Consider the following 25,222-nt stretch of genomic DNA (forward strand, 5'->3'; position numbering starts at 1 on the left):
CATGAAATTTTCACGCTTACATCTGCACGCAGCCAGAGAAATTGGACCGTAGGGAGTTCTGCAGGTGCAGGGGATTGCATGCGCTTCCCTACCCTCAGGCAGTCTTTGTGGAAAAGCAAAGGAAACTTGACCCATACCAGAGTGAATCTGATATTCCCTTCTGTTTTCCACTTTGGCGGCAGCATGGACTCGCCCCTCAGCCGAGCACAAAAAGTACCCGCTCTCTTCCCATTTGGTCTGTGTAGTCTCCACTGTAAATTTCGGCATGAGAGGAGAGGACCTTTATTCACCTCTTCCGTATCTGTTCAGGTTTCATCCGCAGAACCTCTTTCTTTTCGAGATCATCTCAGTGGAGAGCTTTCAGCACTTGATAGCTGGCTGCGACCCGCGGCGCGTTGGAAGGTGGCGCTCACCAGGTCGGCGGGCTGGCACCCTCCACCGACAAAGGTCCTCGCCTGCTTGGCCTCCTGCAGCAAGCCACGGGCTGGGCCAAGAATGAAAAAAGAGATTTCCTGACTTCCTCCGCTGTGGTCTTACCACTAGACAATCCTCCCTCCTGAAATGTTTGTTTTTAGCCCCCGGTAGTAGTTATAAAAGCGTGTTAAATATCAGACTTCTCAGTCTGAGGCCATCTGTTTCCCTGCTAATCACACGCCACCCCCACGCGTTGGTTGCTTGTCGTCGCCCTTAGGATTACAGCCGAAGACCAGAAGAAAGGCATTTTCCCATATGATAGTTGAACCAGAAGAAGGACCAAGGGAGTGTGTGCAGGGGGAGGCAGCGTGATTATGCTAGCAATAGAGGGGTGTTTCCCCTGGGACTGGGAGGAAGGCGGCTCTCAGGTTTTCAGTCATTCATCTCCTCTGTGGCTCTGTGCCTGTGTAATACCTTACCACCCTGGGCTCTCGCGTAGCTTGCTTTATAAATCAGCAGTGCTACGCACTGAGCAAACTGGCTTTTTCTAAGTGCTCCGGGTCTACGTACTGAGAAACCGTTTTGCCAAACTGGCAATATGGCAGCTGTTGGGTGTAAGGAAAGTTTACCTATCTTGTGCAAGCTGAATCACTTGAAACTCAAATTCTGTCTATGCAGAAATTAAACTAGTATTAGGAGATTTCAGATCAAACCTTTTTTTCCTTTTTAAATTAAATAAGATGTAGAATTTGTAATTCTACCAGAAGGCATAAAAGTCTAATGAATCATTTTATTCAGCCTTTACTTACCTCAGAAAAAGACGCTGCCTCTCTTTTGCTGCAGCAGTTGCCAGGAAGGCAGCAGCATCCTGGACTTCAACCAGCCTTCTCTACCAGTGTATATATAGGATTTCATTGCTTTTCACTGTACCATATTGGTGTTTTCCTTTGTACTTGTTTATGTATTTTTGCCATTTTTTCAAAAATACCTATTTTAGTTCTGCTCTGGGTCTTTATGGATATATTATCTAGTTGTCTACTAAAATCTAAGGGTGTAGTTGTGAGCTGTGATTTCCCTATTCTTTATCTGTTCTGTCAGTCTTTGTCTTAGAAGTACTGCAGTTTCACTAGAAAGGAAAGTTTGCAATGACACGGATCGGCCACGCTTTTTAGAGGATCTTGGTTCAAGCGAGAAGCTGTAAAGTGTGGCTAGAAGCTGATGTGAAAAATCACCTGCTGGAAACAACTTTGGAGCAATAACACAGCTAGGGCATAATGAAAATCTAAGCAGGAAAAGGCAAAAACTAATCGTTAATGAAAACATACCTGCGATTTAAATGCAAGAAAGAATGTTTTTCACAATTGCTCTTTTTCTTTTTTTCTTTTGTTTTCTTTTAGAAAATACTTTTGGAATTTCTCCCCAACTAATTTTCTGCTAATTATTGAACAGAATCATGTGTTCCCACTAGCTATACTGTGGTCTGTTTGAGCTCCTCAGCATACTGCTCTCCTTCACAGCATTTGCGGAATAAGGAATGCGTGCATACACATCTCTGCTTGAATTGTTTGCTGTGTCCACTGATCCTTCTGGAATTGTTATTGTAGATTTAGTTCAGTTTCTCGGCATGGACGCTTTGGTGACAAGTTAACATGAATTGAGACAGTCCAACTGAAAGGTAGTTTGTGTTTCAACTGCTAGCAATTCAAAGTTCATGTTTGATTTGAGAGTTAATGAGTCTGTCTCCCTTCTGATAAGGGAAGCGGTTTTACTGGAAGCCCAGAACATCTTTTAAGAAATCTTTTGCAATGGGTTTGTTCTTTTGATTGATATCTAACTAGATTTGATTGTCATTAGAATAGAAAATACCTTACTAAAATCAAGATTTTTTTTTAAGCACAAGGAGGAAGAGCAAAGTTCTAATTCACCTAAAAAGCTTATTTCAAGTCATTAGAGAACAATAGTTCCTCAGTTTGCTGTGGTGGGAGCCCCCCCCTCCCCACCCGCTTATGCATTTCTTTTTCCTGACATTATTAAGAGAAAAAAAGTATTTAAAAGCTATTTTGGAGACTTGGCTCCTTATTCTTTTCCTCTCTGTCACGTTCTGACTATCTTTTATACTTGATCATAGACAGATCAATTAATTGATAGGGAGACAAAAATTAATCTGGTGTCCTGCTGCTTTATTTCTCTTTTGATCTTAGGCCTAAACTGTAGCGCGTCAGGATTTTTACCTTCAGATCCAGAGGCCAGGAGTAGGCTTGTTTTTTAACCAAAGAGGTAGTAAAAGAAGCATATCACCTCTGGCGTTTCCATAAAGGTTTGATTAGTATAATTTTCTAATAAAAATGTGTCTGTTCTCTCACTTTTATTAGAATTTTTCTCTCCGCCGTTCCCTTTTGCATCGCCTGTGTGTATTACTCGTTTAGCCTCTTTTCTGCGCAGTTCTACCATTTTTTTTCCCAGGGTTTCCTTTTCATCTCACTACCGCTGTTGCTTTTTCATTTCCTCCGAAGCAGAACATGAATCCCTCTTATCAGAGTTATTTCAAATCTGATGAAACAAACTCACCTGTTTGTGCTTAGAAGTTTTATATTGTGTTTTCCCATTCCTAGCTTATCTTCTACTGGATTTGTCAGGGTGTTCTTGTATTCCCAGACAAGGCTGAACACGCAGAAGTTGGTCAAGGCTTTCGTCACTCACAGTGAACTAATTCTGGGGTCTCCAAAGTACCTTTGGATTTGTACACTTACAAAATGTTGAGGAGACAACAATAGTTTCAACAAGTCAGTGACAAAAATTCAGTTAACTTGATGAGAGAAGAATTTCCCTGCGACTCTTAGAAGTGAGGAAATCTAGTGGTTTTCTCCTTCTTCATGGATGTCAGATGTCAGTAAAAGGCTTAGTAAATAGTTAAAGATTCTTTAGACGCAGTTTTGTTTACTAGGAAGAGTGGCGGTTTTTTGCAGCACTAGTTGTGTCAGCAGGAAGCATTACATAATGATTAATTAGGAAGGGTTTTTTTCAGGTTAAAGTTTTTCAAAGCCTTTTTTTTTAATATGTACAGTAGCAAATGTGTTTCTATGTAAATAGCTTTGACAAATTGTTTTTCTTGGAAGTGTTCAGAAGTAAAATCAGGAAAAAAAAGCCCCATAAAGTCATAGATCACTTTATATTTATGATTTTGGGTAGGAAGCAAAATTATCCAATACTTGAAAATGCTAGGAAATCTATTAGGAAGTCATATATCGGTCTTTGCAATCCATTCTGCACTCTGTTTAAACATATGGTATAAAATGAGTACATACATTAAAACACTGTCATTTTGACTGAATTGAGATTATGGAAGTTACTCAATTTACAAACTGAGGTGTGATACTTTTTTTTTTTTTAATTCATTTATTTGTAAATCACAGTTTTTGCAGTCAAAATTGTGTGGACATCTTTATTTGATATAAACATAAGGTGGTGGATGAGCAAAGCAGGAAATGTGATAACTCCTTATTATTTTACCTGTGTTTTACAGGCGGTTGTTAGCTGTGTTCTCCAAGATTTTTCTGATAAATTCTGGGTCCTCGGTTAGCAGTTTGGAAAGCTGAATTTTTCTTCCCACCACACAGTCTGTCATGCTCTAGGCTGGCACTTTTTTTTTTTCTTTTCTTTTCTTTTCTTTTTTATGGGGGGAGAATGAAAACTGGCATTCTCTGGTTCAAAAACTTCAGCCTTCAGTTTGTGAACTAAAATGAAACTTATCCCGCCGCTGATTTCTGTGGGTTATCAGCAAAGATTAACAGAAGCTAGCAGTAATTGCGTGACTTTCTCACCGCTGATTCTAAGTATGGCAGAAGGGAGATCTGATTTGTGATGATGCAGAAATTCTGTTCTGAATGGAAACGGCCTGATGTTAAGTGGAGCCTATGGAGCAGGTGATCCCCAACCTTGGGGAGTATCGCTCTGGGAGACTGCTGTCCTCTGGCAAAAAAACGGAGCTTGGAGTCCTGCAAAACTTCTGCATCCCCCTGCGAGGGAGGCAGGCCAGGAGCATGCCAGCAAAGGTTGCATTGTAATATTTTGAATGCCAAACTGAATTTCATTTCTGTATCTTGAGTGGACAAAATTTTGTAATTTCTCACCATATGATAGTATTTTTTTTCCCCAGTTTGATCTCCGGGTAAATTGTTGGAAATAAGCGAGTGACGTTTTACCGTTTGAGGGTACTGTTTGATTTCACAGCTCTCAGGCCCTAAAACCAGTATAGAAATAACATCTCTTAGTATCTCTGCTAATTACTGTCTGGGTTAGCTGGGAGGGCTGGGGGGGTCGTGTACTGTGACGGTAGGTTAATAAGTAAGTCCATATGTTTGGCTCCAGTCCATTCCCTATGCATAGTTACCATCATGTGTTTTTTTAGATAGGCCTTAAGTTACCTTTTTTTTTTTTTTTTTTCCTTTTTTTAAAGCAAGATGATAAGTGTATTACCCCAGCAGGTTAAATTTCAATTTATTTTAGCTGTGTTTCTGTACTTCTCACTTTTTCATCTTTCTTCTTAAATCTCTCTGGGGATAAAGAGGCCACTTTTAGGAAGATTGTTAGTTGAACTAGTTTCACTATAGCTGTTCTCACTGAAGCTAAAATATTTATCTGTTTCGGCTTTGATAAGGTGATAAAGCAGGTTTCAGACTGAGTTGAGGATGGCAAGGTTTCAGTTGACTTTGTTAGTTAAAATGTCTGCCTTGTGGATGAGAATATCATCATCAGTTTTCCTTGATCCAGGTGAATTTGTTGTACCAACCTAGCTCTTTCACCCCATGTGCTTTTGTACTTACCTTTCTTTAGCCAGTCTCCTTTATGGTACTATAGATAAGAAGACAGCATTTTACGATATTTAAATTAAATAGATTTTGACTGTCGTAATATTGACTGCAGGTTACATGTAGATTGAAGGGGTTAATGGAGCAGTTGCAGGCTGGATGTGGATATGTTGGAGTGTTCTGAGAATCGATTCTGGCTAATGGAAAAAATGTTTTAAAAGTGAGCCGGTTCAGTTCCCACCGTGAACAGCACAGAGTGGAAGCAACATTTCAGAAAACCTTTTAGAAGTAAATCCTCCTGATTTTTCCTTTCACCACCATCTGTGGAAGAAATGCCTGTGTTCTTCACAATGGAAAGTATTTCTTCCTGCAATTTGATATTGCAGGGCTTACTTCATTTGATATTAAGAAAAGTTACTTATGTCTCTGGACAAAAATATTTGAAAAATGTGGTCCGTTTGTGATGGCCTCTAAGGTTTAAGCTTTATTGACTTTGCACATCTTTGTTTAAACAGCAAGTTAAACAAAAATAACCAGCCTGAAGTTTCCTTTTGAACTGCCCCATCTAGTAAATTGAAAAAATTTTAACTGTCTGCATCTTCTTTTACAAAGATGAGTACTGCAAATGGAAATCTCCATCACACTTGAATCCATGGGGAATGTTGCATCTGATGATTTATCTGCATGTGTGTCACCTGCATTTTAAAAAATAGGTCAATTATAAGACTTGGTGAACTAAACCTGTTCCTTGTGAAAATAGTGCGTGATTACGTTTGTATCAGTCCCTAGGTTTGGCTTGGTTTTTGTTTCTGTTTTGTAATCTGTAGTTGTTGGGACTTACAGTAGTATTTTACATTGCAAATTAAGATGTTTTTATACAGATCTAAATTAGGGAAGAGTTTTTGTTCTATTGATAAACCTCACTGAATAATCTAGGTTTCATTTCAGATTGGAGAATTGGTGTGATTTTGAACCGCAGGGCATATTTGTTGTGAACCATGAACAGTCTTTATGAAACCTGAAAAAGATTTGTGAAAACAGCCTGTAATAAAAATCACACATGCTTCATAAAACACTACTTGATAGATATCACTTGCACCATTAAGAACTAAACGACAAAGGATGTAATTTCAGTTCTGGCATGCAATATTAATCGAAAGCCTTTAAAGCATCTTGCTGATGGGAACTATGACAACATGACATTGAAGAATTACAGACTAAGGGCATCTATCTTAATCAGATGTTCGAAGTAAATGCCATAAAATAGAGAGTTATTTTATCTTCACAGGGTCACATGTGAAGTATATCGATTTTTAGCTTGTTTATTCTAAAATTATCGGGGACAAAAAATTGGGCCTTTCAAGTAAGTTTTGAAGTTCAGTTCATATATGTTACAAAGTTTTTTGTGACAAAAATATTTGATAGCTTTAGGAAAGAATGTTAGGATCTGAAGGTTTATGTTTGCTAAGGTAAGATTTCTAAAATGTTACGGAAGACTGAATTCTAGAAGATATCCAATCATGCACAGATACAATCAACGTGAAATTGTTGGGGGGGGGGGATACTTTGCTAAATGGATGTCAAATGGAGATACAAAGTTACAGGTGTACCTTTATCTTGAAGTAACACTTCTGCAAGTAGCACATCAGAACAATTTAACTGAAGACTTGGGTGAAAATATTTTTCTTCATTTCCTAAAGACTCCGTTCTTTCTGCATTAGATAGTACATTGTGCATGATTCATATATCTGTTTTCCAGTGTGTATCTGATCTGAAAAGGACATCTTCCTTATATCGTATGATACAGGAAATTATCAACATGCTCTTTGTGGTTTAAAATACCAGTGTTACATGTTAGGGACTATCCTGCCCCCTCCAGGGAGCTCCTCCTCCTCCTCCTCTCCTCTCGCCATCTGGTAGATCTTAGTCAGATGCTTACCACATGTGCACCATGAGACCCTCTCGAGTTTCTCCACAACCAAATAGGTCTGTCTGTCTTTTTACAGGAGGCAATCTTTATGTCTTTTTGCAGAATAAAATAATGTTTAGATTTCAAGAAAAATGTATAATGTGAATAGCAAAATTCAGGTTTTCTTTATAATTCCTTCCAAGCTTAGGACACACAAATAAGGCAGTGCAATCTTTCAGAGCTTATCCTGCAGTTAAATTCTCCGGTAGTTGCTCGTTCCTGGGTAGCTTGACAAGTTGTCAGACCCTACAGGCAGTGTACTGATGAGGAGACAAACATTGGCCCACTTTGATCAAGCTACTTGTATGACTTTTTCCCATTGTATATTGTAATAGTATACACACTCACGCACAAGCTGAAGATGCATAACTTTGATCAAAGTGTCCTTGTCACTTCTCTACATTTTTGTCACCACCTAGAAGCACCATACAGAAGCAAGTACTTCAAGAAAAAGTGAGCAACAGCAGTGGTTAATTCTCTTTTCTTCAATATGTCCATTAACTGTAAAGTAAGCAGAGAAGGGTAACGCAGGCTGAGAGCAAAACGTAGTGAAGGAGCTCTCCTGCGGTGGTAGGCACCCTGTCACCCATTTCCTTGGTTTGAGTGTATGCTTCGGATCCTTAAAGCCGTTGGCAGGGCAAAGCCAATTTGTGCATTAATAAGCCTAAATAACTGCTTGTTTACCACAAAATAAGCACATACTTCAAGTTATGGATTGCTGCTATAGGTTGTAGTAAATGACCAGAAAAGAGAAGAAACTGAGAGTGTCTTGCACACCCTGGCAGAAAAAATACGCAGAGGCAATGATTCATTCAAAAGATAGGTGCTTCCTACTTACAAATGAGCATTTAAGTAGGGTTTTTTTTCTCTAAACCCATAATGTTGTTTTTGTCTGCATTAAATATAAACTCTCATGAAAGGTTCCCACTTCTAGAGTGAATGGTGTTACTTCCCTGCAGAAGCCTGAAAGCCCTGGCCGTAGCAGTGCAATAGCTGCTCTTAGCCCACGGGAAGCAGGGTCTGTACTGCCTTGGGGACCTCGAGGAATAATTAAGCCAGCAGGGTCTGTACTGCCTTGGGGACCTCGAGGAATAATTAAGCCGTAAGACCCACTCTGTTCTGTTTGCAGAGATTTTCAAGCTAAGTCCTCCTTCAGTACTTCAGAAAGTCCTACAGTACTTTCGGAGATGTGTCCCTGTGTCAGTGAGGTAAAGTTTTGAGTCTGTCAAAGTATTTTATTCATGAAATCAAACTAGTTCTTGTGGAAATTACTTTTGATCACTGGCAACAAGGGGCAGGATTCAGACCAGTGACCTGGAAATGAAGGGCTATCTTTTTCGTTATCGGTCTTCTAAGACATTCAGGCTGCTCCAACCATCTACTTGGAAGGAGCTCTTCTGAAGATTAAGGAAAAGAAAGGAGAAGCCCGATTAGAAAGAGTTAAGATTACTCTCACAGGCACAGATACTCGATTACATTGTGTTCACATTAAAATGTTTATATTGTAATGGAGGTCTTTGCTTTTGCGTTTGTCATGGAAACTCAACTTTAATGTTAATTATGCGCTATTTAAAAGACTAATCCTTATCAAATGGAAATCGCCTCTTTTTCCTAGATGAGTAGCTAGCTGGCAGGTCTCAATGATCTATCTGTTATGCAAAGACTATCACACAAAATGTGCAACAAATTACTTTTTTTCCACGGACGTTTGGTCCACTTTTCTCCTTTTGAATTAGCCCCTCTCCCCTAAACTGCAAAAGTTACCATAAACATTTCTCTCTGCCCTCACTTTTAACTGTCATATATGCATTCTTCGGTGTTCTTTCATATGCTATTCAAATTCAGTAACAGTTAAATGATAAAATTAATTAAATGTAAATTAGTTTTTCAAAAAGAAAAAAGCAAAAGGTTTTGTGAAAGGCTACAGCATGCATATAATTTACCTCTACAGTTGAAATGGCTGCCTTGCTTCATGTAGTTCCCTAGGGTAAATAACAATTTAAACGTGCTTTAAAAATTAGTAAAACTGTAGTAGGACTGCTTCCGACGCAGTTTCTTACAATTTTTTCAAGTTCTGTACCTATGTTGAGATGCGTAATTATCTGATGCTGGCTTAGGCAGCAAATACCTCAGAAAGGTGGTGGTGTTGTTGTACGTGAACAGCCGGAGCGTACAGGCTGGTCGCTGGGCCGATTTACGTTTGCTTCTTGCTGCAGAAAGCTTCTCTGTGAGATACATGGGGTTGCTCTACAATCATTAGGACCTAGGCTGAACAAGAAAGTTTTAATTAAAACACACCAGTTTTCAACATAAGCACACCTGAACCCATAGCTGCTTATTTTTCCTATAAACCAGACATGCGCATTGAGATTAAATCAATTGGGATAGCATTTAAATGCAGTTTAAAGCGAAACGACTGCAACTTTCTGCAACAGATACAGCGTTTAAATATTTGAACACAGTTGGGTTCTTATCAGGTTTGAACAGTTTTTCTTCTTCCTGATTTTCTATCAGAAGGAAACTTACGATAATAATGAATAGTGTGCAGTGAGGGCCCTGAGCAAGTTCTAGCGCTGTTGATTGCTTCACTAACCAAGGGAAGAAGTGATTCATTTTAGGAGTCACATTTCCCCGGAGGCTGATTGCCAGAGTGGAAGGAGGAGTTAGAGGATCTCTGTTCTGGCCTTTGTGGCACATGCAGGAGTATTTTCACTCGTGCGGGAGTGCTTGCAGAGCTCATGAAAGATTTATCTATGTCACGGTCCGGTAATCACTGAAACTACCACTGCCTTTATCAAGTCCTTGTTTATGAAAGCAAGAATCCAGTGCTCTCCTGCCTGTGACACTGATTTCTCATGAGATCTCTGTGAAATGTTTGCTATCAGTGCCTCAGTTTCCCTGCATATGAAACGAGACTTAATTCCGTAATGTCACAGTACTGTTGAGAAGCTTAGTTATTACCTAAGATTTTGATAGCTTTCTATGGAAGTTGTTAAAAAGCTGAAAGCAGTTCTTTAGCTATTGACTCCTTAAAAGAGGAGTAAAAAAGTGAATCTGACTCAGGCTTAAAAACAGCCTCCAGAATATGCCTGTTGTGATGATTATATTTTCCTCACAAATCAGTGGCGTAAGATTGAAGTTTCTTTTAGAAATGACTTGGCAATCAAAAGACCTGTGAATTCAGAAAATCTGGTGAGTTGAAGAAGAGATTGAAAGAGCAGTCATCAGCAATGTCTCATTCAGAATGATGGTTTAGGAATGAAGAAATTTAGAGGAATATGGATTTTAGCTCTATTGCTTTATAGAAAATCTACTCTTGTTAGACTTGATTTGATCCAGTTACTATGCCAACATTCATATCTACCTGTAGCTCTTACACAGTCGGAAAAAGATATGAATTATTGCAGTGTTTTCCGGCATTTCTGATTCTGTGTAGGCTGTAGATTCTCTGTCAATTCAAGTTGCATTCGGATGCTAGAGAATGGCACCTGGCAGCACGTGCTGGAGAGAGGCGAGCATATCTTGCTATCAAAACTTTACAAAGTTGTATTTCTCACCTTCTTCTACTTCTCTTCTGCCGTGCACCTTATAGTCATAAGCTCATCCTGCTCACCTTTAATTTATTTCCTATGTTCTTCTGTAGTTTTAGTGTCAGTAACACTTATATGTGGTAGGGCAGAAGGGTTAATAGTAAATATCTAGGGGAATAATGTGAATCCCAAACAGTGGACAGAGTAGCTGGGCAACGGGCTGAAGAATACAGTCTCCTTCCTCGAGCGTATTACCTGTGTAGTTACCATAGCTCTGTGTTTATTTTGGGAGTGCGTAAACATCCTTTACAGAGCCTTTACCGTGCCGCTCAGTCCCTGGTAGAGTGTGCGTGAAGGTCCGTCATCTACCTGAGACAAGTCTGCAGGCCTGGGTGGCATGGTCCCCTTGCTGGGACCTGCTTTTGTGCAAGCGAACAGCATTATTTTTGCTGCTAGAGACTGCCTCTAGGAGAGGATGTACAAAAGGAGAGGATGTACTGGTACTAAAACTGTAAAAAGACAAGAGATTAGAAGATTGATTTGCAGCTGAGATTTTAAATGAGATGAGAAATTAAGAAGAAAGGTACCAGAATCATGTTTCAGAGTGCAGGAACTGCAGAGGAGAAGGGTCTTGCACCGATCATGGCAACACCAGGCTAGGCAGGTAGGAGAGTCAAAAAAGGGAGGCACGTTGAAAGGAAGATCGGGTCCCTAAGACAGTTTTAATAGATAAAAATCTCATCAGAAAAAAAAAAAAAGGACTTAATTTTACTTGTAAATTTTTCCCATAATGTAAGTAATAATTTATACATGCACATGTATATATACACACACGTGCACATATGTATTTTTATATATAATATAGGACCACAGTTAATTCTGCACCAGCTGAAAAATAGCCTTAGTTTAACTCAGAAAAAATTTTAAGTAGACATGAAAAAAACCTTTTGCTAGTGTTAGCCTGTTAAATTATCCTGTAGCTGGCTTTCGAAATACGCCTTAAAGCCCTTGATAGTAATTCTAATCGTATGCAGTGACACACACTGGTGTTGGTAAAGACAGCATCGGTTGTTTGTTTCCTAAAAGATAATTTTTCATGAGTGTTTTAGGTTTTTGTTCAGGATAATTGTTTTGGGGTTTTTTTTTTAATTCCATGAAAACATTATGGACTATTTAAATGCTGCCATTATTTCAGTGCCAAATTCTGCATTGCTGTCTTTTGTGACAAAAGTCACATCAGGCACATGAGAAATGTGGAGAGCGGGGTTCTCTAAAAAGGAATGATTCCCAAAAGAAAAGACTGTATTTTCTGTTGGAGTTTAGCATGTCTATTCCTTAACAATTTCAAGTTTTCTTAGATTCACAACATGAGAAATTACTCACTGTTACGAGTTATCTGAAACATCTATACTTTTCCCTGTGTTCTCGGTACCACTGTATTACTGGTTTTGAAATATTTCATGGTTATAACCAGCTCCAAACAGGGAATTGCTTATGAAGATCAAACAAGTAATTTAAAAACCACGTGAAAGCATTTGCACGATGAGCAACGTGCGGGCCCTGTATCTCCTGCTCTGCTTAAGACTTGCATTTTATTGCTAGGCATGTTCTACTACATCACTTCAGAAAATAGATTGCTGTTTGGATTACAGATAGTCTAAGAGTGGGATTTGGTAGGTACTCAGGCCAAAACCCTGGTCAGCAGTGAGCAGATTGTATCTGTCACTCACTAGTTCACTGTTACGTGTTTACGTGTTATCAGGCGTCTCTAAATTATTACAAACCAGCATCTGCTTATGTTCTATGGCAAGGTTTGTCTTCTACTTCTGACTTATTAACTCTTGAATTTACAGAACAAATTGTTAAAAGCTAACATTGCTGGAGGTGTTTGGTTGTGGGTTTTGTTGTTCTGAGGTTTTGTTTTTAAGCTTTATGGGTGTTACGTGCTTTGGTTAAGTCACAAAATATTTCCACTATTGTCTTGATGGCCTGACTCTCTGATCACCTGTGACTTACTCCAAAATGTGGTTATACTGCATAGTGTGAAATTGGAAAATCTGTTCTGTGTGTGTTCTAATGGATGTGACGGTCATTAAGTATATGAGTCCTCTGACGTTGTAATCAGATGTGATTCAGTCTGTTAAATATCCATGAAGCAACATCTGCTTCACAGAGTGACCTTCTGCTAAAGAATACTTAGCATCTATTAGCAGATCATAGTGCAGATCTGCCTTATTTGAAATGCACTAAACTAGAGTAGTCTACTGCTGTTTAGCAGCTAGCTTGTAATAATTTATTGCAGTTAAATAAAGCTTTAAAAACTCCATTAAATAATTATAGGGATTATATGCATTTCGAAAACCTTTGTGTTCTACTGAAATTACCCATTTAATTTCAGGGTTGGTTTGTTAAAAAAAGCTGAAATCTAAAGGCACATTAGGGGATCTGTCAGATGCTGTTTTCTGTAGGTGTTAATAAAACTGGATTAAAAAAAAACTGAAACAAATTAAAACCAAAAGCAATTTTACCATCTGTTGTATATTAATTAGAACTTTGCGTATCAAGGGTAAACCTGCTCTTAGAGAATGTCACTGAATGTCTGCTAATAGAATAATATGCACACATATTAGATGATCGGATTATATTGAATTTCTCATTCTTCTTTAGCTGTAGCATATGCTGAGATGATGTGTAACAAACTTTAATTTTCTTTCTTCTTAGAACAACCTCCAAATAACCAAGGCCAGTCGACCCTGCAACCTTTGCCACCTCCTCACAAGCAACATTCAGCACAGCATCACCCATCTATCACCTCACTTAACAGGAACTCACTGACAAATAGGAGGAACCAGAGTCCGGCCCCGCCGGCTGCTTTGCCCGCCGAGCTGCAAACCACACCTGAGTCAGTCCAGCTGCAGGACAGCTGGGTCCTTGGCAGTAATGCGCCACTGGAAAGCAGGTAATTACTTAGGTGCCTCTATAGTCTATGGGACTTCAAAACAAAAACAAAAACACTTAGCTTGATGAAAGATAGCCAGCAACTAGTACTTCCTTTTATTCAGTCAGCAAAATTAAAAACTTTTCAGTACTAAAAAAAAAATTTTTATTCTCTCCAAAATCCGTGATGACACTGTTTTCCCTTATAATGTGTATTGCACTGTAGTTGGATTCAGAGAGTATCTTAATTTTTCGGGACAAGTATTTGCTTTCCTGTTCATAGCATATGTCTTGTGACTGTTTGAACAAATGTCTTCCCTTGCTTGCCAAACTTGTATGTGTCAAACATATACTGCCCTGTAGATCAAACGTCAGGGAACTTTCGGTAACTCCTGTTTAACTCTAGCGCTGGCTCCTTAAAGAAATACGTAAGTGAGGCTAGATGTTTTCTAAACTCTTCTAGGTTTTGGTAAGACAAAAGGACTCACTCAGTTCTGCTATAATGATAAATTTGTCCTCATTCTTTTTTGTCTTTTAGAATTGATAACTGGTTCTAGGAAGGAAAGCGGCTCATACAAAGGGTGACACGAGCTTCTTTAGATGCAGAGTGATGTATGGTGCAGAATGATCTATAAAATTTTTTTATAGGACCTACTGGCAGAGAGCTGAATTTACCTAGAGTGGTTAATTAATACTCATGTAACAGTCAGTCAACACTAATTTTTTATTAACAAAAGCTGTAATACTCCAATTTAGCTATGAGACTGAACATTTATGCCTACATTGAAGCTGACAGTAGTTCCTGAAAATATTTATGAAATCCTTGAAGTTCATTCTTTGAATCTTTTTAAGTTAGATTTTGTAGTGAAGTAGAAGATAGTCAAACTGATTTTGCCTAAGTAGTTTAAAGTATATGTGACCTTAAGATTCTATATTAGGCAGTTTTGTCCCTATAGGTGTCTCAGGCAACTCTTCTGTTAAGCTTTTGGGAATGGCGGTTCCGTTTCTTAGTGTTCTTGGACCCTACCATATTCCCTCGGAAATACAGACACTTTGGGGCGGGATTCCAGTGGAGGGATTTCATGATCGTACTCAGTCAATGTAGCAGGTATATTAAGAGAAGGTTTTCTTACAAAACAAATGAGTGTATAGTGGGGAAGAGTACACTAATAAGATGTTTGACATTTTCAGGATGCTTGCTTGGTCTTCAGAAGCCTCATAAGATCTTTTCATGTTTGCTTCTGTTGCCTTATCAGTTTTTAATGTGTTTGTGCTTGAAAGAAATAGTACTTGAACAAGAAAATCACTTCCAGCCTGGAGGAAATAATTTTTGGCCGAATAGAGCCATCTCATCTTTTTAATATTGCTCTTGAAAAGCTAAAGGCGTTTTAATGCTCAAGTTTTGAGCACTTGTGCATGAGCTGAAATGTGAATATTTCACATAAAAACTGACACAGCCCTACTGTCGTTTCTGTAATAGTCTCACTTGGTTGGAACTCTTGAGGTGAAGAACCCATCTTATTTGTCATTGATTTTTCCCTTTTTAGTTAAGGTTCCCTATAGAGTGTGATTCTCGGGCTCAGTTTCAGCTATATTAACAACTTTGTGCTAGATCTCTTCCTTCATCCGTTTCTCTGCCTAAAAGACAGTTTGCTTCATCTCTGGCAATATTTTAGCTTATGACCGTACTCAGTTTTCCTGTTTTTTTTTTTTTTTATTTAACCTTAGATGCCTGTCATTTAGAGGTACAGAATGTGAATGTCAGCATATATACATAGCCATGTTTCTATCCCTTTAGCCTCATGCTGATGATGGGTGCCATAAAAATGACATACAACCTGCTGTTACATATAGCTGGATAGAGAGGAGGCTGTTTTTGTGTATGTGCATGTACACAAGCAGGACGTATTTGGAAAACCTGACAGATTTCAGTACCTGTCATTTTGCAGTAGTAATGTTTTGGATCTGAGTTTTTTGGTATATATTTTATAAGGTTGGCTTCAGTGTTATATTTAATAGGATATTGTGTGATTTGGTTCTGTGCAGAGTTAATATTTTTGTGTAAAGCATTGCTGTTACTGAGGAAATGGATGAACTGTGAGGTGACTGATCGATAACATACAACAGGAATTCCCAGGCTTTTTTATAGAAAGAGATTCTCTTTCCTTAAAATTTTATGATGGCCTAAAACCATAACTTGCATTCCATGGGTGCTTCTTTCATCTTCGATGCCACCTTTAAGTGACAGTGAGGCTACTGAGCAGTGGCAAAAATTGTCTTCGCTCTATTGGGGGGGGTCAGTAAAATCTACCTTTAAGGAAAAAAGGAAGTAAGAAAAGGCGTTCTGGTTTGCTGCAGCCTTCTTGAGCTTCTCATTGGCATTTAATGGCCTTTACTGTTTGCCTCTTCCTTGGCCTCCTGTGAGTTAGGTTCAGCTGTAGGAGCAGTAGGCCTGCTGGGGAAGTCAGCGCCGTGGAACAATAATAACTTTTGAAGGAATAAAATAGCAAGGCTGTATTGAATAACTTTCCATTTTGTTCTTTGGATTACTGATTGGACAGCCAAAATCATACAGATGCCGGACAGCGTGTCGAGTGTCTGAATATTATAAATGAGGATTAAGTCATCAATTAGCACTTTTTTATCTTTGTTTTTTATTAATGTACTAGTTTTTAGCAATGTGTGTTCTTCAGCATCAGTACTTATTAGTTACATTTTCATGGCTTTGCATTTTAATAGGATCTTTATTATTGATATTTAAGGATACTGAGTAAATCAGTTAATTTTAATGCTTTCCCTGTAAATATTGGAATGCACAGAATTTTTCTAATGCACAATTGCATGTGGTAGAGATATGCAGAGGAAGAGTAAGTCAAAAATGAATAAATCTGTTGATAACAGCAAGTTGGTATCATCTCTTAATGCTCTTCTCAGGCAATATTTCATTAACGTTAGGCACTGAATGTCTAAGATAAATTTGTGAGCAAGAGAAAATTTATGTATTCCACTGCAGGAATGCATGTCTGAGAATATTATACAACTTCATCCAGAATCTATGCTGAAGTGTCTGTCAATCCAAGAAGGAGGAGCTTTGCTGTTGCTGACTTAATTGGCTATATAAAATAACTAATTCTGTCAAGCAAGACTGTATTTTGTATGATGGACTGTGAATTTTGTCACTGGCTAGGCCAAGAAACTAACATGTTTTTCATAGTTTATGCTAATACTGATTAGTTTTTTCTTAGCCCTAAGCTATAGTTAAAAACAGAATAGGTAGGAACATTACTGTATTCAGTTACTTATCTACTAATTTTACTGAGGAGAAAGAGGGAAATGATTTAAGAAATATATGATGACTGGAAAATATTTAAGTTTTTTTTGACGCGATGATAGAATACATCAGAAGTGATACTGACGAAACCATTCCTAGGAAGGATTACTGCAAAACCAGTCTGCAAGCTTTATCCAGACTTTGTTTAAGGACGTGAAGATTTTAGGAAGTCTTAAGTGTGATGAGCTGTGAACAACCATATGTCTTTACTGGGCTGGACTGCCAGTGAAACTAGCACCTTTAGTATTAATTAAGGTGTAGAAAGGGTGTTGATAGTTTCCAGGGAAGTTTAAGTCAATTTGTGTAAAGGCTGATTGTCTGCAAAAGCATAGTCTTGCTGGAAGTAAAGGTCTGCCCAAAGTAGCTGTTTTGTGCATTCCACCCACTAACGCAGCGTCCAGTTTAGTCACGTTCAGAATCATTACAGTCTCTCAGTCTCCCGGGTTTTCACATATGCAATTGATTAAACACAAAACCTATGTTTAGGAAAGGGGTGGTACAAGATAAAGGCACAAGCCAGGGTTGGAGTGCGAGTCCTGCTCTTCTGAAAACCCTATATATCATTCTGGTCATGTAACCTTGCTGGTCTGAAAAGGGAGAAAGTAGTACTCCACTTTACTTAGATTGCTGAGAGGATGAATGCTTTTGTAAAGATTGGCATGCCATAATCATGGGGCCGGCCGGTATACATACACAAGTTAGACATGTCCATTAAATCAAACAACTAGTTTTATTTGCAGAGGCTGAAATTGAACAGATAAGTTGCGGTTTCTTGTGACCCAGGTTCCTCACGCAGCCAGGTGTGCCCCAGGCGTCTGCGTGCGACTTCTAGCACACTGGGCCCATACACTCCCGAGCTTCCCTTGCTGTGAATGGTGCATTAATTATTTTAGATTTCTGCTTGGTCTGCCTGGCATCCTCCCTGCACACAAATCCCTCGCTGTCATCACAAAGATGCAGAGTTTGAACGACACTGTGCATTTTGTCCTGTGTCTCAGGCAAGCACTGGTAATCCAGATTTCAGGAATGTTTGAACAATATTCTTGGGTTTATCATTCACTTCTTCAAATTTATCTAATAGTGAAGGCACACACAGACACAGCTTTTGGGAGAGTTTCAAAATGACTGTTTTAGGTAGAACAAAAAATACGCAGATAAAAACACAATACCGATGCCTAGTTAAGTACCTCCCCGTTCGTTTTCTTGCCGTTCTGGAGATTCTTTGGGATTAAGGCAGAGCCTTTGGTCCTTCCTTTCCCTCCCCTGCTGCTGCGCAGTGTCGTTTGCAGAACACGAGATCTCCCCTCGCTCCAGTAGCCAGCCCTCTGCATGTTTTCTGACTGACTGGCTGTGCCAGATAGCCAGCAAGAGACTGCCTTTTATAGTCTCAGTTCACTTTTATTACTTTATCTTTTGTCCAGCCTCATCAAGTAAACAAAGTCCCCCACTTAGTGCTGTTCAGACCTTAAGCCTGTCTTGCCATGGGCAGCAGCCAGGAATTTTATTCAAGGACTTGCACATAAATAAGGATCACCAAAGGGTAGTGACCACCTAATGGTAGCCTTGTAACACCGCTTCTTCAAATTACAATCCAGCATGTAGTTGAAAAGACAGCACGGAAGGCAGATAAGTCCCACGTTCAGAACACAGTTTGCAGTTTTGCACAGATACAGGAGAGAGAACAGAATTTGTAAATTCTTTTTTCTGGATCACCCCATTCTTTAATTTGAAATTGCTACTCTAATTTCATCTTTTTGTATCTTTGTGTATAGAGAATTAGGAAATCAAGCAATCCTTGCAAATGGTCATGACAGCCTTATAGAGATGGATGTGTTTTCTCCAACATATCACGATAGCAGTTATGGGTATGTGACTCTAAGTGTTTGCATGATGCTAGCTGTTGACACAGAAGACAAAACGTGATTTTAAAAAATGATTACAACAGTCAAATACATCTGGGACAGTCTTCCTTACCTTTATGTCTTGTTTTCTAAATTATACTTTAAATAGTTTTTCCTACTGACTTAGTAGTAAAAACAAAGTGGTAAACTTTGAGTGCAAAATTTCATTTGCTTTCATTTATGAAAATAAGAGTGCAACTGAGGTTGTATTAATTCTCTATGGCCTGATTCTGCAAGCTGTTGCAAACCGTTCACACGAACATGCATTTGCCAGATCCGATCCTTAGTCTGTAATGTATTTACTGTTTAGCAAGTGTTGGTTTTGTAAATATTATGCCATAGTAGGGGAGCATAAGGAAGGACCGATCCAAGAAGTTAAAAAGTTAAAAATTATCTAGTTAATCTACTACAATTTTTACAAGCTAGTTTGAAATCTGAACTGCTGATAAATATATAACTGGAAATAGAGAAGTCGAAATAAATGAATACTTCATTTAAATAAGATTTGTACTGTATAACTGTTCCATATCTTTTTAAGTTTCTTCATTAATACGTGTCTTCTATGTGGGCTACGTTTTTTAATCCCAGCACTCTTCTGCCAAATCAGTATACTTTGTTTCAGATTCACAAAAAAAAAAAAAACTAACAACGCAATGCAGTTACTAATGAGTTACAATCCTTTGGTCAGGACAATATTTAGAAGTTTTAGAAAATTTTCTTAATAAATTTTATTTTCTTTTTCTTAATGATATGGTAAAAATTGGGACTTTATGTCCAAATTCTGTTTCACTAATTAAAACTCTTAAAATTATAAAAGGGATAAGCTTTGACTTATTTATCCAGCTGTTTATAGTACTCCTTGTTACTATTTGATCTAAATGAGGAGATCTGCATCTGTCCATTGATAGCTAATTCCTCTGTAAAATACGTTGACACTGTACATTGATCTCCTTTAGGTTCCCAAAACTGTTAAACTTCTACTTAGCCACCAATTAAAATCAACAGCAGGAAGAGAGTTGTATATTACATTCAATTTGTTAATCATTTTCATCAAACTCAAAGATATCTCAGGTATTTGCTGGAACACCCTGGAATTTTTAAAAAAAACTAAAAATGAAAGTATACTATATTAAAAAAAAACAAAGCCAAATATTATTTTTCCCTGTAGGTCAATTACCGCCCGATACTGATTCAGATGCATAATTGCTAACTAGCAGAGTTAATAGAAACATGCCTGGTTTATGTTTTATATGTTTGTAATGGGACCACCAAATGTAGGTATTCTGGCAGATGAGCTCCGCTATACGAAACGCCTGTTAGCTGATACTGGGTCAGGTAGCAATACAATGAAATTGTTCTTGTTTGTAGTCCCTCCATTTTTAAAATTATGCTAGCAGGGATCACCTCCTAGTGTGAAAGTTGTCCAGAGATAATGACACATCAGTTCCAAAGCATAATGGATTTGAGAATGCGACATGTTATCAGCATGAAGATTCAGTTTATCAACCTCACTAACATACTGTGTCACAGCTAGAATCATTATATATTTGTTCCTTTGTTTTCATGTCATGCGTGTGTTACATTATGATATACTGTTTCTTCTTTCTTAGTTTGAATGGCTTGTGAAGAGAATATTAATCTAATGAATTTGACAATTTTAGTGTTGATAATGGTAATAGAGAAAGACATTTTGCATAAAAGTTCTAATGATTCATGTGCCTAGACCTTAGGAACAGTGGTTTATCGCTTTCAGAGATTTGTGCACAGTGCATTAATTATCAAAAGACAGCTGGAAATCTCAGAGTATTTTAATGGTATGTATCGCTGGCTTTACTTGGTACCACTGTTCTTTTCTCCAGTATGGGTAAACATATTTTTCTACACATCTTAACAATCACTACCTTAGCTTGAAGTAAAGAGCATGTTTTCCATTAACCTGACCTGATAGTCCTCTCCCCGAGTTATCTAGATATCAAAATCTGAAAGCATAGATAAGATTCACTATCAGCAAAGTTAGTTATAATGACGATATTTGCATTTCTTCTAGGTAAGGCGTCTTAGCTTTTTTATTATTACTGTTATCTTATCCATGTATTTATATTATCCTCTTCAGTATTTTCTGAAAGTTTCAGTTTTTTGCAAGGATGGGATTTGAAAACTTCCTGTTGTGTTTCAGGAATAATTCTTTGCAAGGAGGTTTGTTGGGGACTTTTTGTCACGTGTTGGGGGGGAAAGGTCAGGAGAGCTCAATTAAAAAATGGCTGGGTCATTTGGTTAATAAGGCATAATGAGTTGGATTCAAGAGGAGGAGAAGTCAGGAGTGTGGAACAGAGAGGGGAAATCGGGAAATGACTGGGCACAAAAGGGGTGAGAGTGAAAAGGGGTAGACTGAGAAGTCCAGAAGGAGAAACGGAGTGGTTGGCTAGGCAAGCTGGGACTTGGATGAATTGCTAGAGGGTTAGAGACTGAACGTCTGGGATGAAAGTCAAGATTATCGATAGTCCTCTGTTGCTTGTGAGTACTTGTGAAATGCATTTGAACGGCATGTACCTCATCACCTGTAGGACTGACGCAAGAGGGAGAGAATCTTTGGCTGCAGACGTATGCTCTACTAGTGACAGAAAGCAGGAATAATGAGACCAAAGATTTTGTATCAGTGACGGCCTTAAGTCGATATGACAACTTTCAATGCGATCTCTGAAGTTTCTCCAAATTTACTTTTAAAAAAATCACAAGTGAGACAAAAAACCACTTGAGTAAACAGATACTATCAAGACCCTGAAGCTAAGCATACAAAAGTTATAAAGTTAAAAGGTAACCTCTTTCTACAGTTGCATGACTGCAGTCAAGCCTGCCGTCCCAATCAGTGCAGCTCAACGTAAACCAAAAGAGAACTTTAACGGATTCTGGAAATTTTTTCTGTTGCGTTCAAATTGATAAGAAAAAGATACCGATATCATGGAAAGCAAAGAGTTGGATTGTTATAGAGTGTCAAGACCTAGGGTCCAGCTCCAAAAAGGCACCTTTAGAAAAGAGTACCATTAAAAAAAAAAAAACATTTCACCCTTTCTGAGCACAAGGCATAATCCTTTGCCTGGTTAAATCGCTGAATGGTGGTCTGTGCAGTCTCTGCAAATTTTGGTATGTTGCACATGAAAGAGTATGCAAGCTTAGCATACAGGTTTTCACCGAGGAACAAGGTGTACAGTTGCCAGGTTGTTGGTGGTGGCTGCGACTGAGAGGTTATGACAATGCTGTCACTGCAGTGACATGAATCTGGCTGTTTGAGTGACTGCTGGTAGCGCTGTACTGGCAGTGCAGAGTTCAGCACGGGTTATCGCAGACTTTGAGTCACAAGAGAGCCACAGTTATGGACATCAATAAGTGAGTTAAGGTTTGCAGATCCATTATGAAGGAAACTCCAGCCTGCTTGCAGCTCGAGGCGGAATCAGATCCTATCAGTCAGTCCCTGACAGAGTGATAATACTTCAGTTCTCTAACTTCCCTCTAGTCTTATCTCCCTTTAAAATGTCCAGTAGCTCAGAGAGGTCTTTCTGGTGCAGGTGAAATTTCAGTCTTTTTTCAACTTCTTCATTAATCTTTGGCTAAATAATTCAGCTCTATTTCTGAGTTTCTCTTAAACTGCAGGTGCTTTTTCAAATTGTTTCCATGCACCTTTTGAGACATTTGCAACACTCGTTCTCTTTTGGCTTTATGAAGACAGCAAGGGTAGTAAAAGTCAGAGATGGGAGGAGTATTTGTGTCTTACCTTATTTCTTTTATTTTCTCCCTGGGAAGCACAACTTGTTCAATATTCAAGAAAGGAATCAGCCGTGATTAGAGTAGCTCATCTCAGAGGCAGCTTTGTCTGTCTGTCTCTGTCTCATTAGGGATATGGTTCCAGAAGAGCAGAGAGCAAGATAAGAAATTATATAGAGCTTTATAGCTCACCTAAGCATTTCCAGTCCTCACTGCAAAATTCAAATGCTTTCTTCTATGTCGTCTTCCTTTGGAGAGAGAACTGGAGTAGTATGAAGAGTATGGGTGGTATGGGTGACAGAAAGTGCACAAAGAGGCTCTCAGGTTTGCTTCTTCCCAGTGCTGCCTCCTTCAGAAGTGGGTATCACCAACGATATCCAGTGCCAGGTCACTTAGTGCAACCTGGGTGAGAGTCTGTGCAAGTATTAGACCTTTAAGAAACCCTGAAGAAGCCTGTATGGGAGAGCAGAGCCACTTGATGCTTATCGAGTAATATCTGAGCCTGGTTTCCCTTCTCCTCTGGAAGGCAGGTAATGGGACAATCCTGCAGAGAAAGGTATGAGTAACTAAAACAGTGGCAGGTCTCCTCACTTACCACCCAGCATGGTGAGTCGTTCTTTGCACCTGGCTGTCGCGCTCACCTTCGCACAGTGCGGCTTAGCAAGCACTTGTTTTGTTTTCCATGCTGCATTTTCCGGAGTGGAGCGCAGCAGAGTGGGGCGCAGAAGAGCAGGCTCAGCAGAGCAGACCGATTATTCTGGTTCTTTTGATTCTAAACATGTGTGTGAATATCACGCTGAAGTGAACTCCTCCTCCTCAGGGTAAGAGAGCTGGCAGCCCAAATCTGACTTCAGAGGAACAAATAATAGGAGGCTTACCGGTGCCCTGCGCATGCTGTAGCACTATATTCTTTCTGAAGCTACCAAGAAGGTGCATTGCAGAGGAAAAGATTTACTCTTGCACACCTAAAGGCAGAGGAGGTTTTCACATTTTGTCAGTATTCAGTGCTGTTAGTCACCGTGTCCCAGCAGCTTTCACAGCATATTAGGATCCTGTCATGTCTGGCTTCCTGTTTGAAGCTTCTGCTGCAGGTTGCCGTGCCTGACTTTTCAAGTCTTTCTCCACCAGTGGCCGTGTACAGTGGTGTGGTAGCATGGCTAGGGCCAGATGTGGGAGAAAACCCAAGCGGTAAGGAAGGCTCTTTGCGGCCTTACTAATTTTTTTTCTTGGTTTTCAGTCTTCAGATTGTAAAGAAGGAGGTCCTCTGTATAAACCCACGCAAATCCAACAGGTGTTAACATATTTAAAGTGTTTCTCTGAAACATTTGAATAAGGCGTTAGAAGAGGCTTATCTCCTGTTCCCACAGATGCTTCCTCTGTTTTTGCATATGGATAATAGCTTTCTTTTCTTTCCTCTTTCCCTCAGACTTTGATCATCATTTGATCTTGGAACTTTTTCCAGGATTATACTAGGATTAATATTGACTTTGAGGCGGAAGAAATTCACTTTTATGTCTTCCTAGGCAATTTTTGTGATTCCAGTTCTGCACAGAAAGAAAGCTGAAAGAAATTCACAGAATAATATAGTTTCTGTACTGGCTTGGATTTATGTTAAACGCAGACATATGGTTCTGCGGAAGTCAGTCATAAGGCTGTGCTAAGGGCAAACACCACCAGCTACAAGGTTTCATCTCAGAAGAATGTTAACAGACGATGAAGACAGGCATGAAGTGCTCACAGAGAAACAAAAATCCAATTCCTTTTTGGAGCCTACTGGGAATGCTGCTCTCATGCACCAGCGAACCAGAGTTCATATGAGACCTACTCAGTAATTTCTGTTCTCTCTTTTACATCTTTCCTATAACGTCAGCCAGCAGAGATTAATCTTCTCGTTCCATCTGCTTCCTCAACTCAGTGCGAAAAATCAGATTTATTGATGTGATCTATCCATTAGCGAACCAGGCAGAGCAATCTTATGTCAAGTGGCAGATGAGGGTCATGGTCTCGTTCAGAGCACCCAGTTCCATCCAGCGTGAATAGGTTCTGTCAAGAGAGAGGGAACGCACCATTCAATGGATGCAGTGCAGTGATTGATTGTGATCTCAGACCATTATTTTTTCCATGGATAATAGTTTTATTTTGATTCTGACAGTTAATGTATCTGGTAAGGTTTTTGCAAACAGATAAAGAGCATGATAATCCATTCTCTTGAGGGAGAAAATCAGCTGTTTTGGATTAAGCAAAGTCAGGCAGAAATAAATTCAAAAGCTTAAATGGGAAAAGTTAAAGCAAGCTAAAATATCTGCAGCTGGAAATATCCATCCTCTCTAAAGTTACTTTGGTAAGATTAGTTGATTTCTTTGCATGGAAATGGCAAATGAAGTGTTGGTCTTCAGGCACAGACAGACACATGCTGTCTCTGCATGGGTCAGGAAGGAATTATGTGATGCAGAGAATGACATCTCACAAACCTCAAATCTTTCTTCTGTCTAACTTTCCTAAGCCCCTTTGGACTTTGGGGGAAACAGGAAGGTAAAGCTGCATATGCCTCTGACCGAAGAGGCTGTGCTGTT

The 25,222-nt window shown here is 39.0% G+C and overlaps 1 protein-coding gene across 14 annotated transcripts in view; it reads left to right on the plus strand.

The window, feature by feature from the left end:
- The window catches only part of TENM3 (teneurin transmembrane protein 3), a 1,330,030-nt gene that overhangs the window by 1,176,512 nt on the left and 128,296 nt on the right, over positions 1–25,222 (plus strand). For 10 of the 14 annotated variants that reach the window (XM_068942559.1, XM_068942564.1, XM_068942565.1 and 7 more), the window contains one exon: positions 13,443–13,680. In XM_068942559.1, the coding sequence (XP_068798660.1) occupies positions 13,443–13,680 (238 nt within the window). Of the gene's footprint in view, positions 1–13,442; positions 13,681–18,761; positions 18,855–25,222 lie in introns of all 14 variants that reach the window. The other 4 variants (XM_068942557.1, XM_068942561.1, XM_068942560.1 and 1 more) reach the window with 1 other exon arrangement.

This window comes from Struthio camelus, chromosome 4 (assembly GCF_040807025.1).
Source record: "Struthio camelus isolate bStrCam1 chromosome 4, bStrCam1.hap1, whole genome shotgun sequence".
NCBI lineage: Eukaryota > Metazoa > Chordata > Aves > Struthioniformes > Struthionidae > Struthio > Struthio camelus.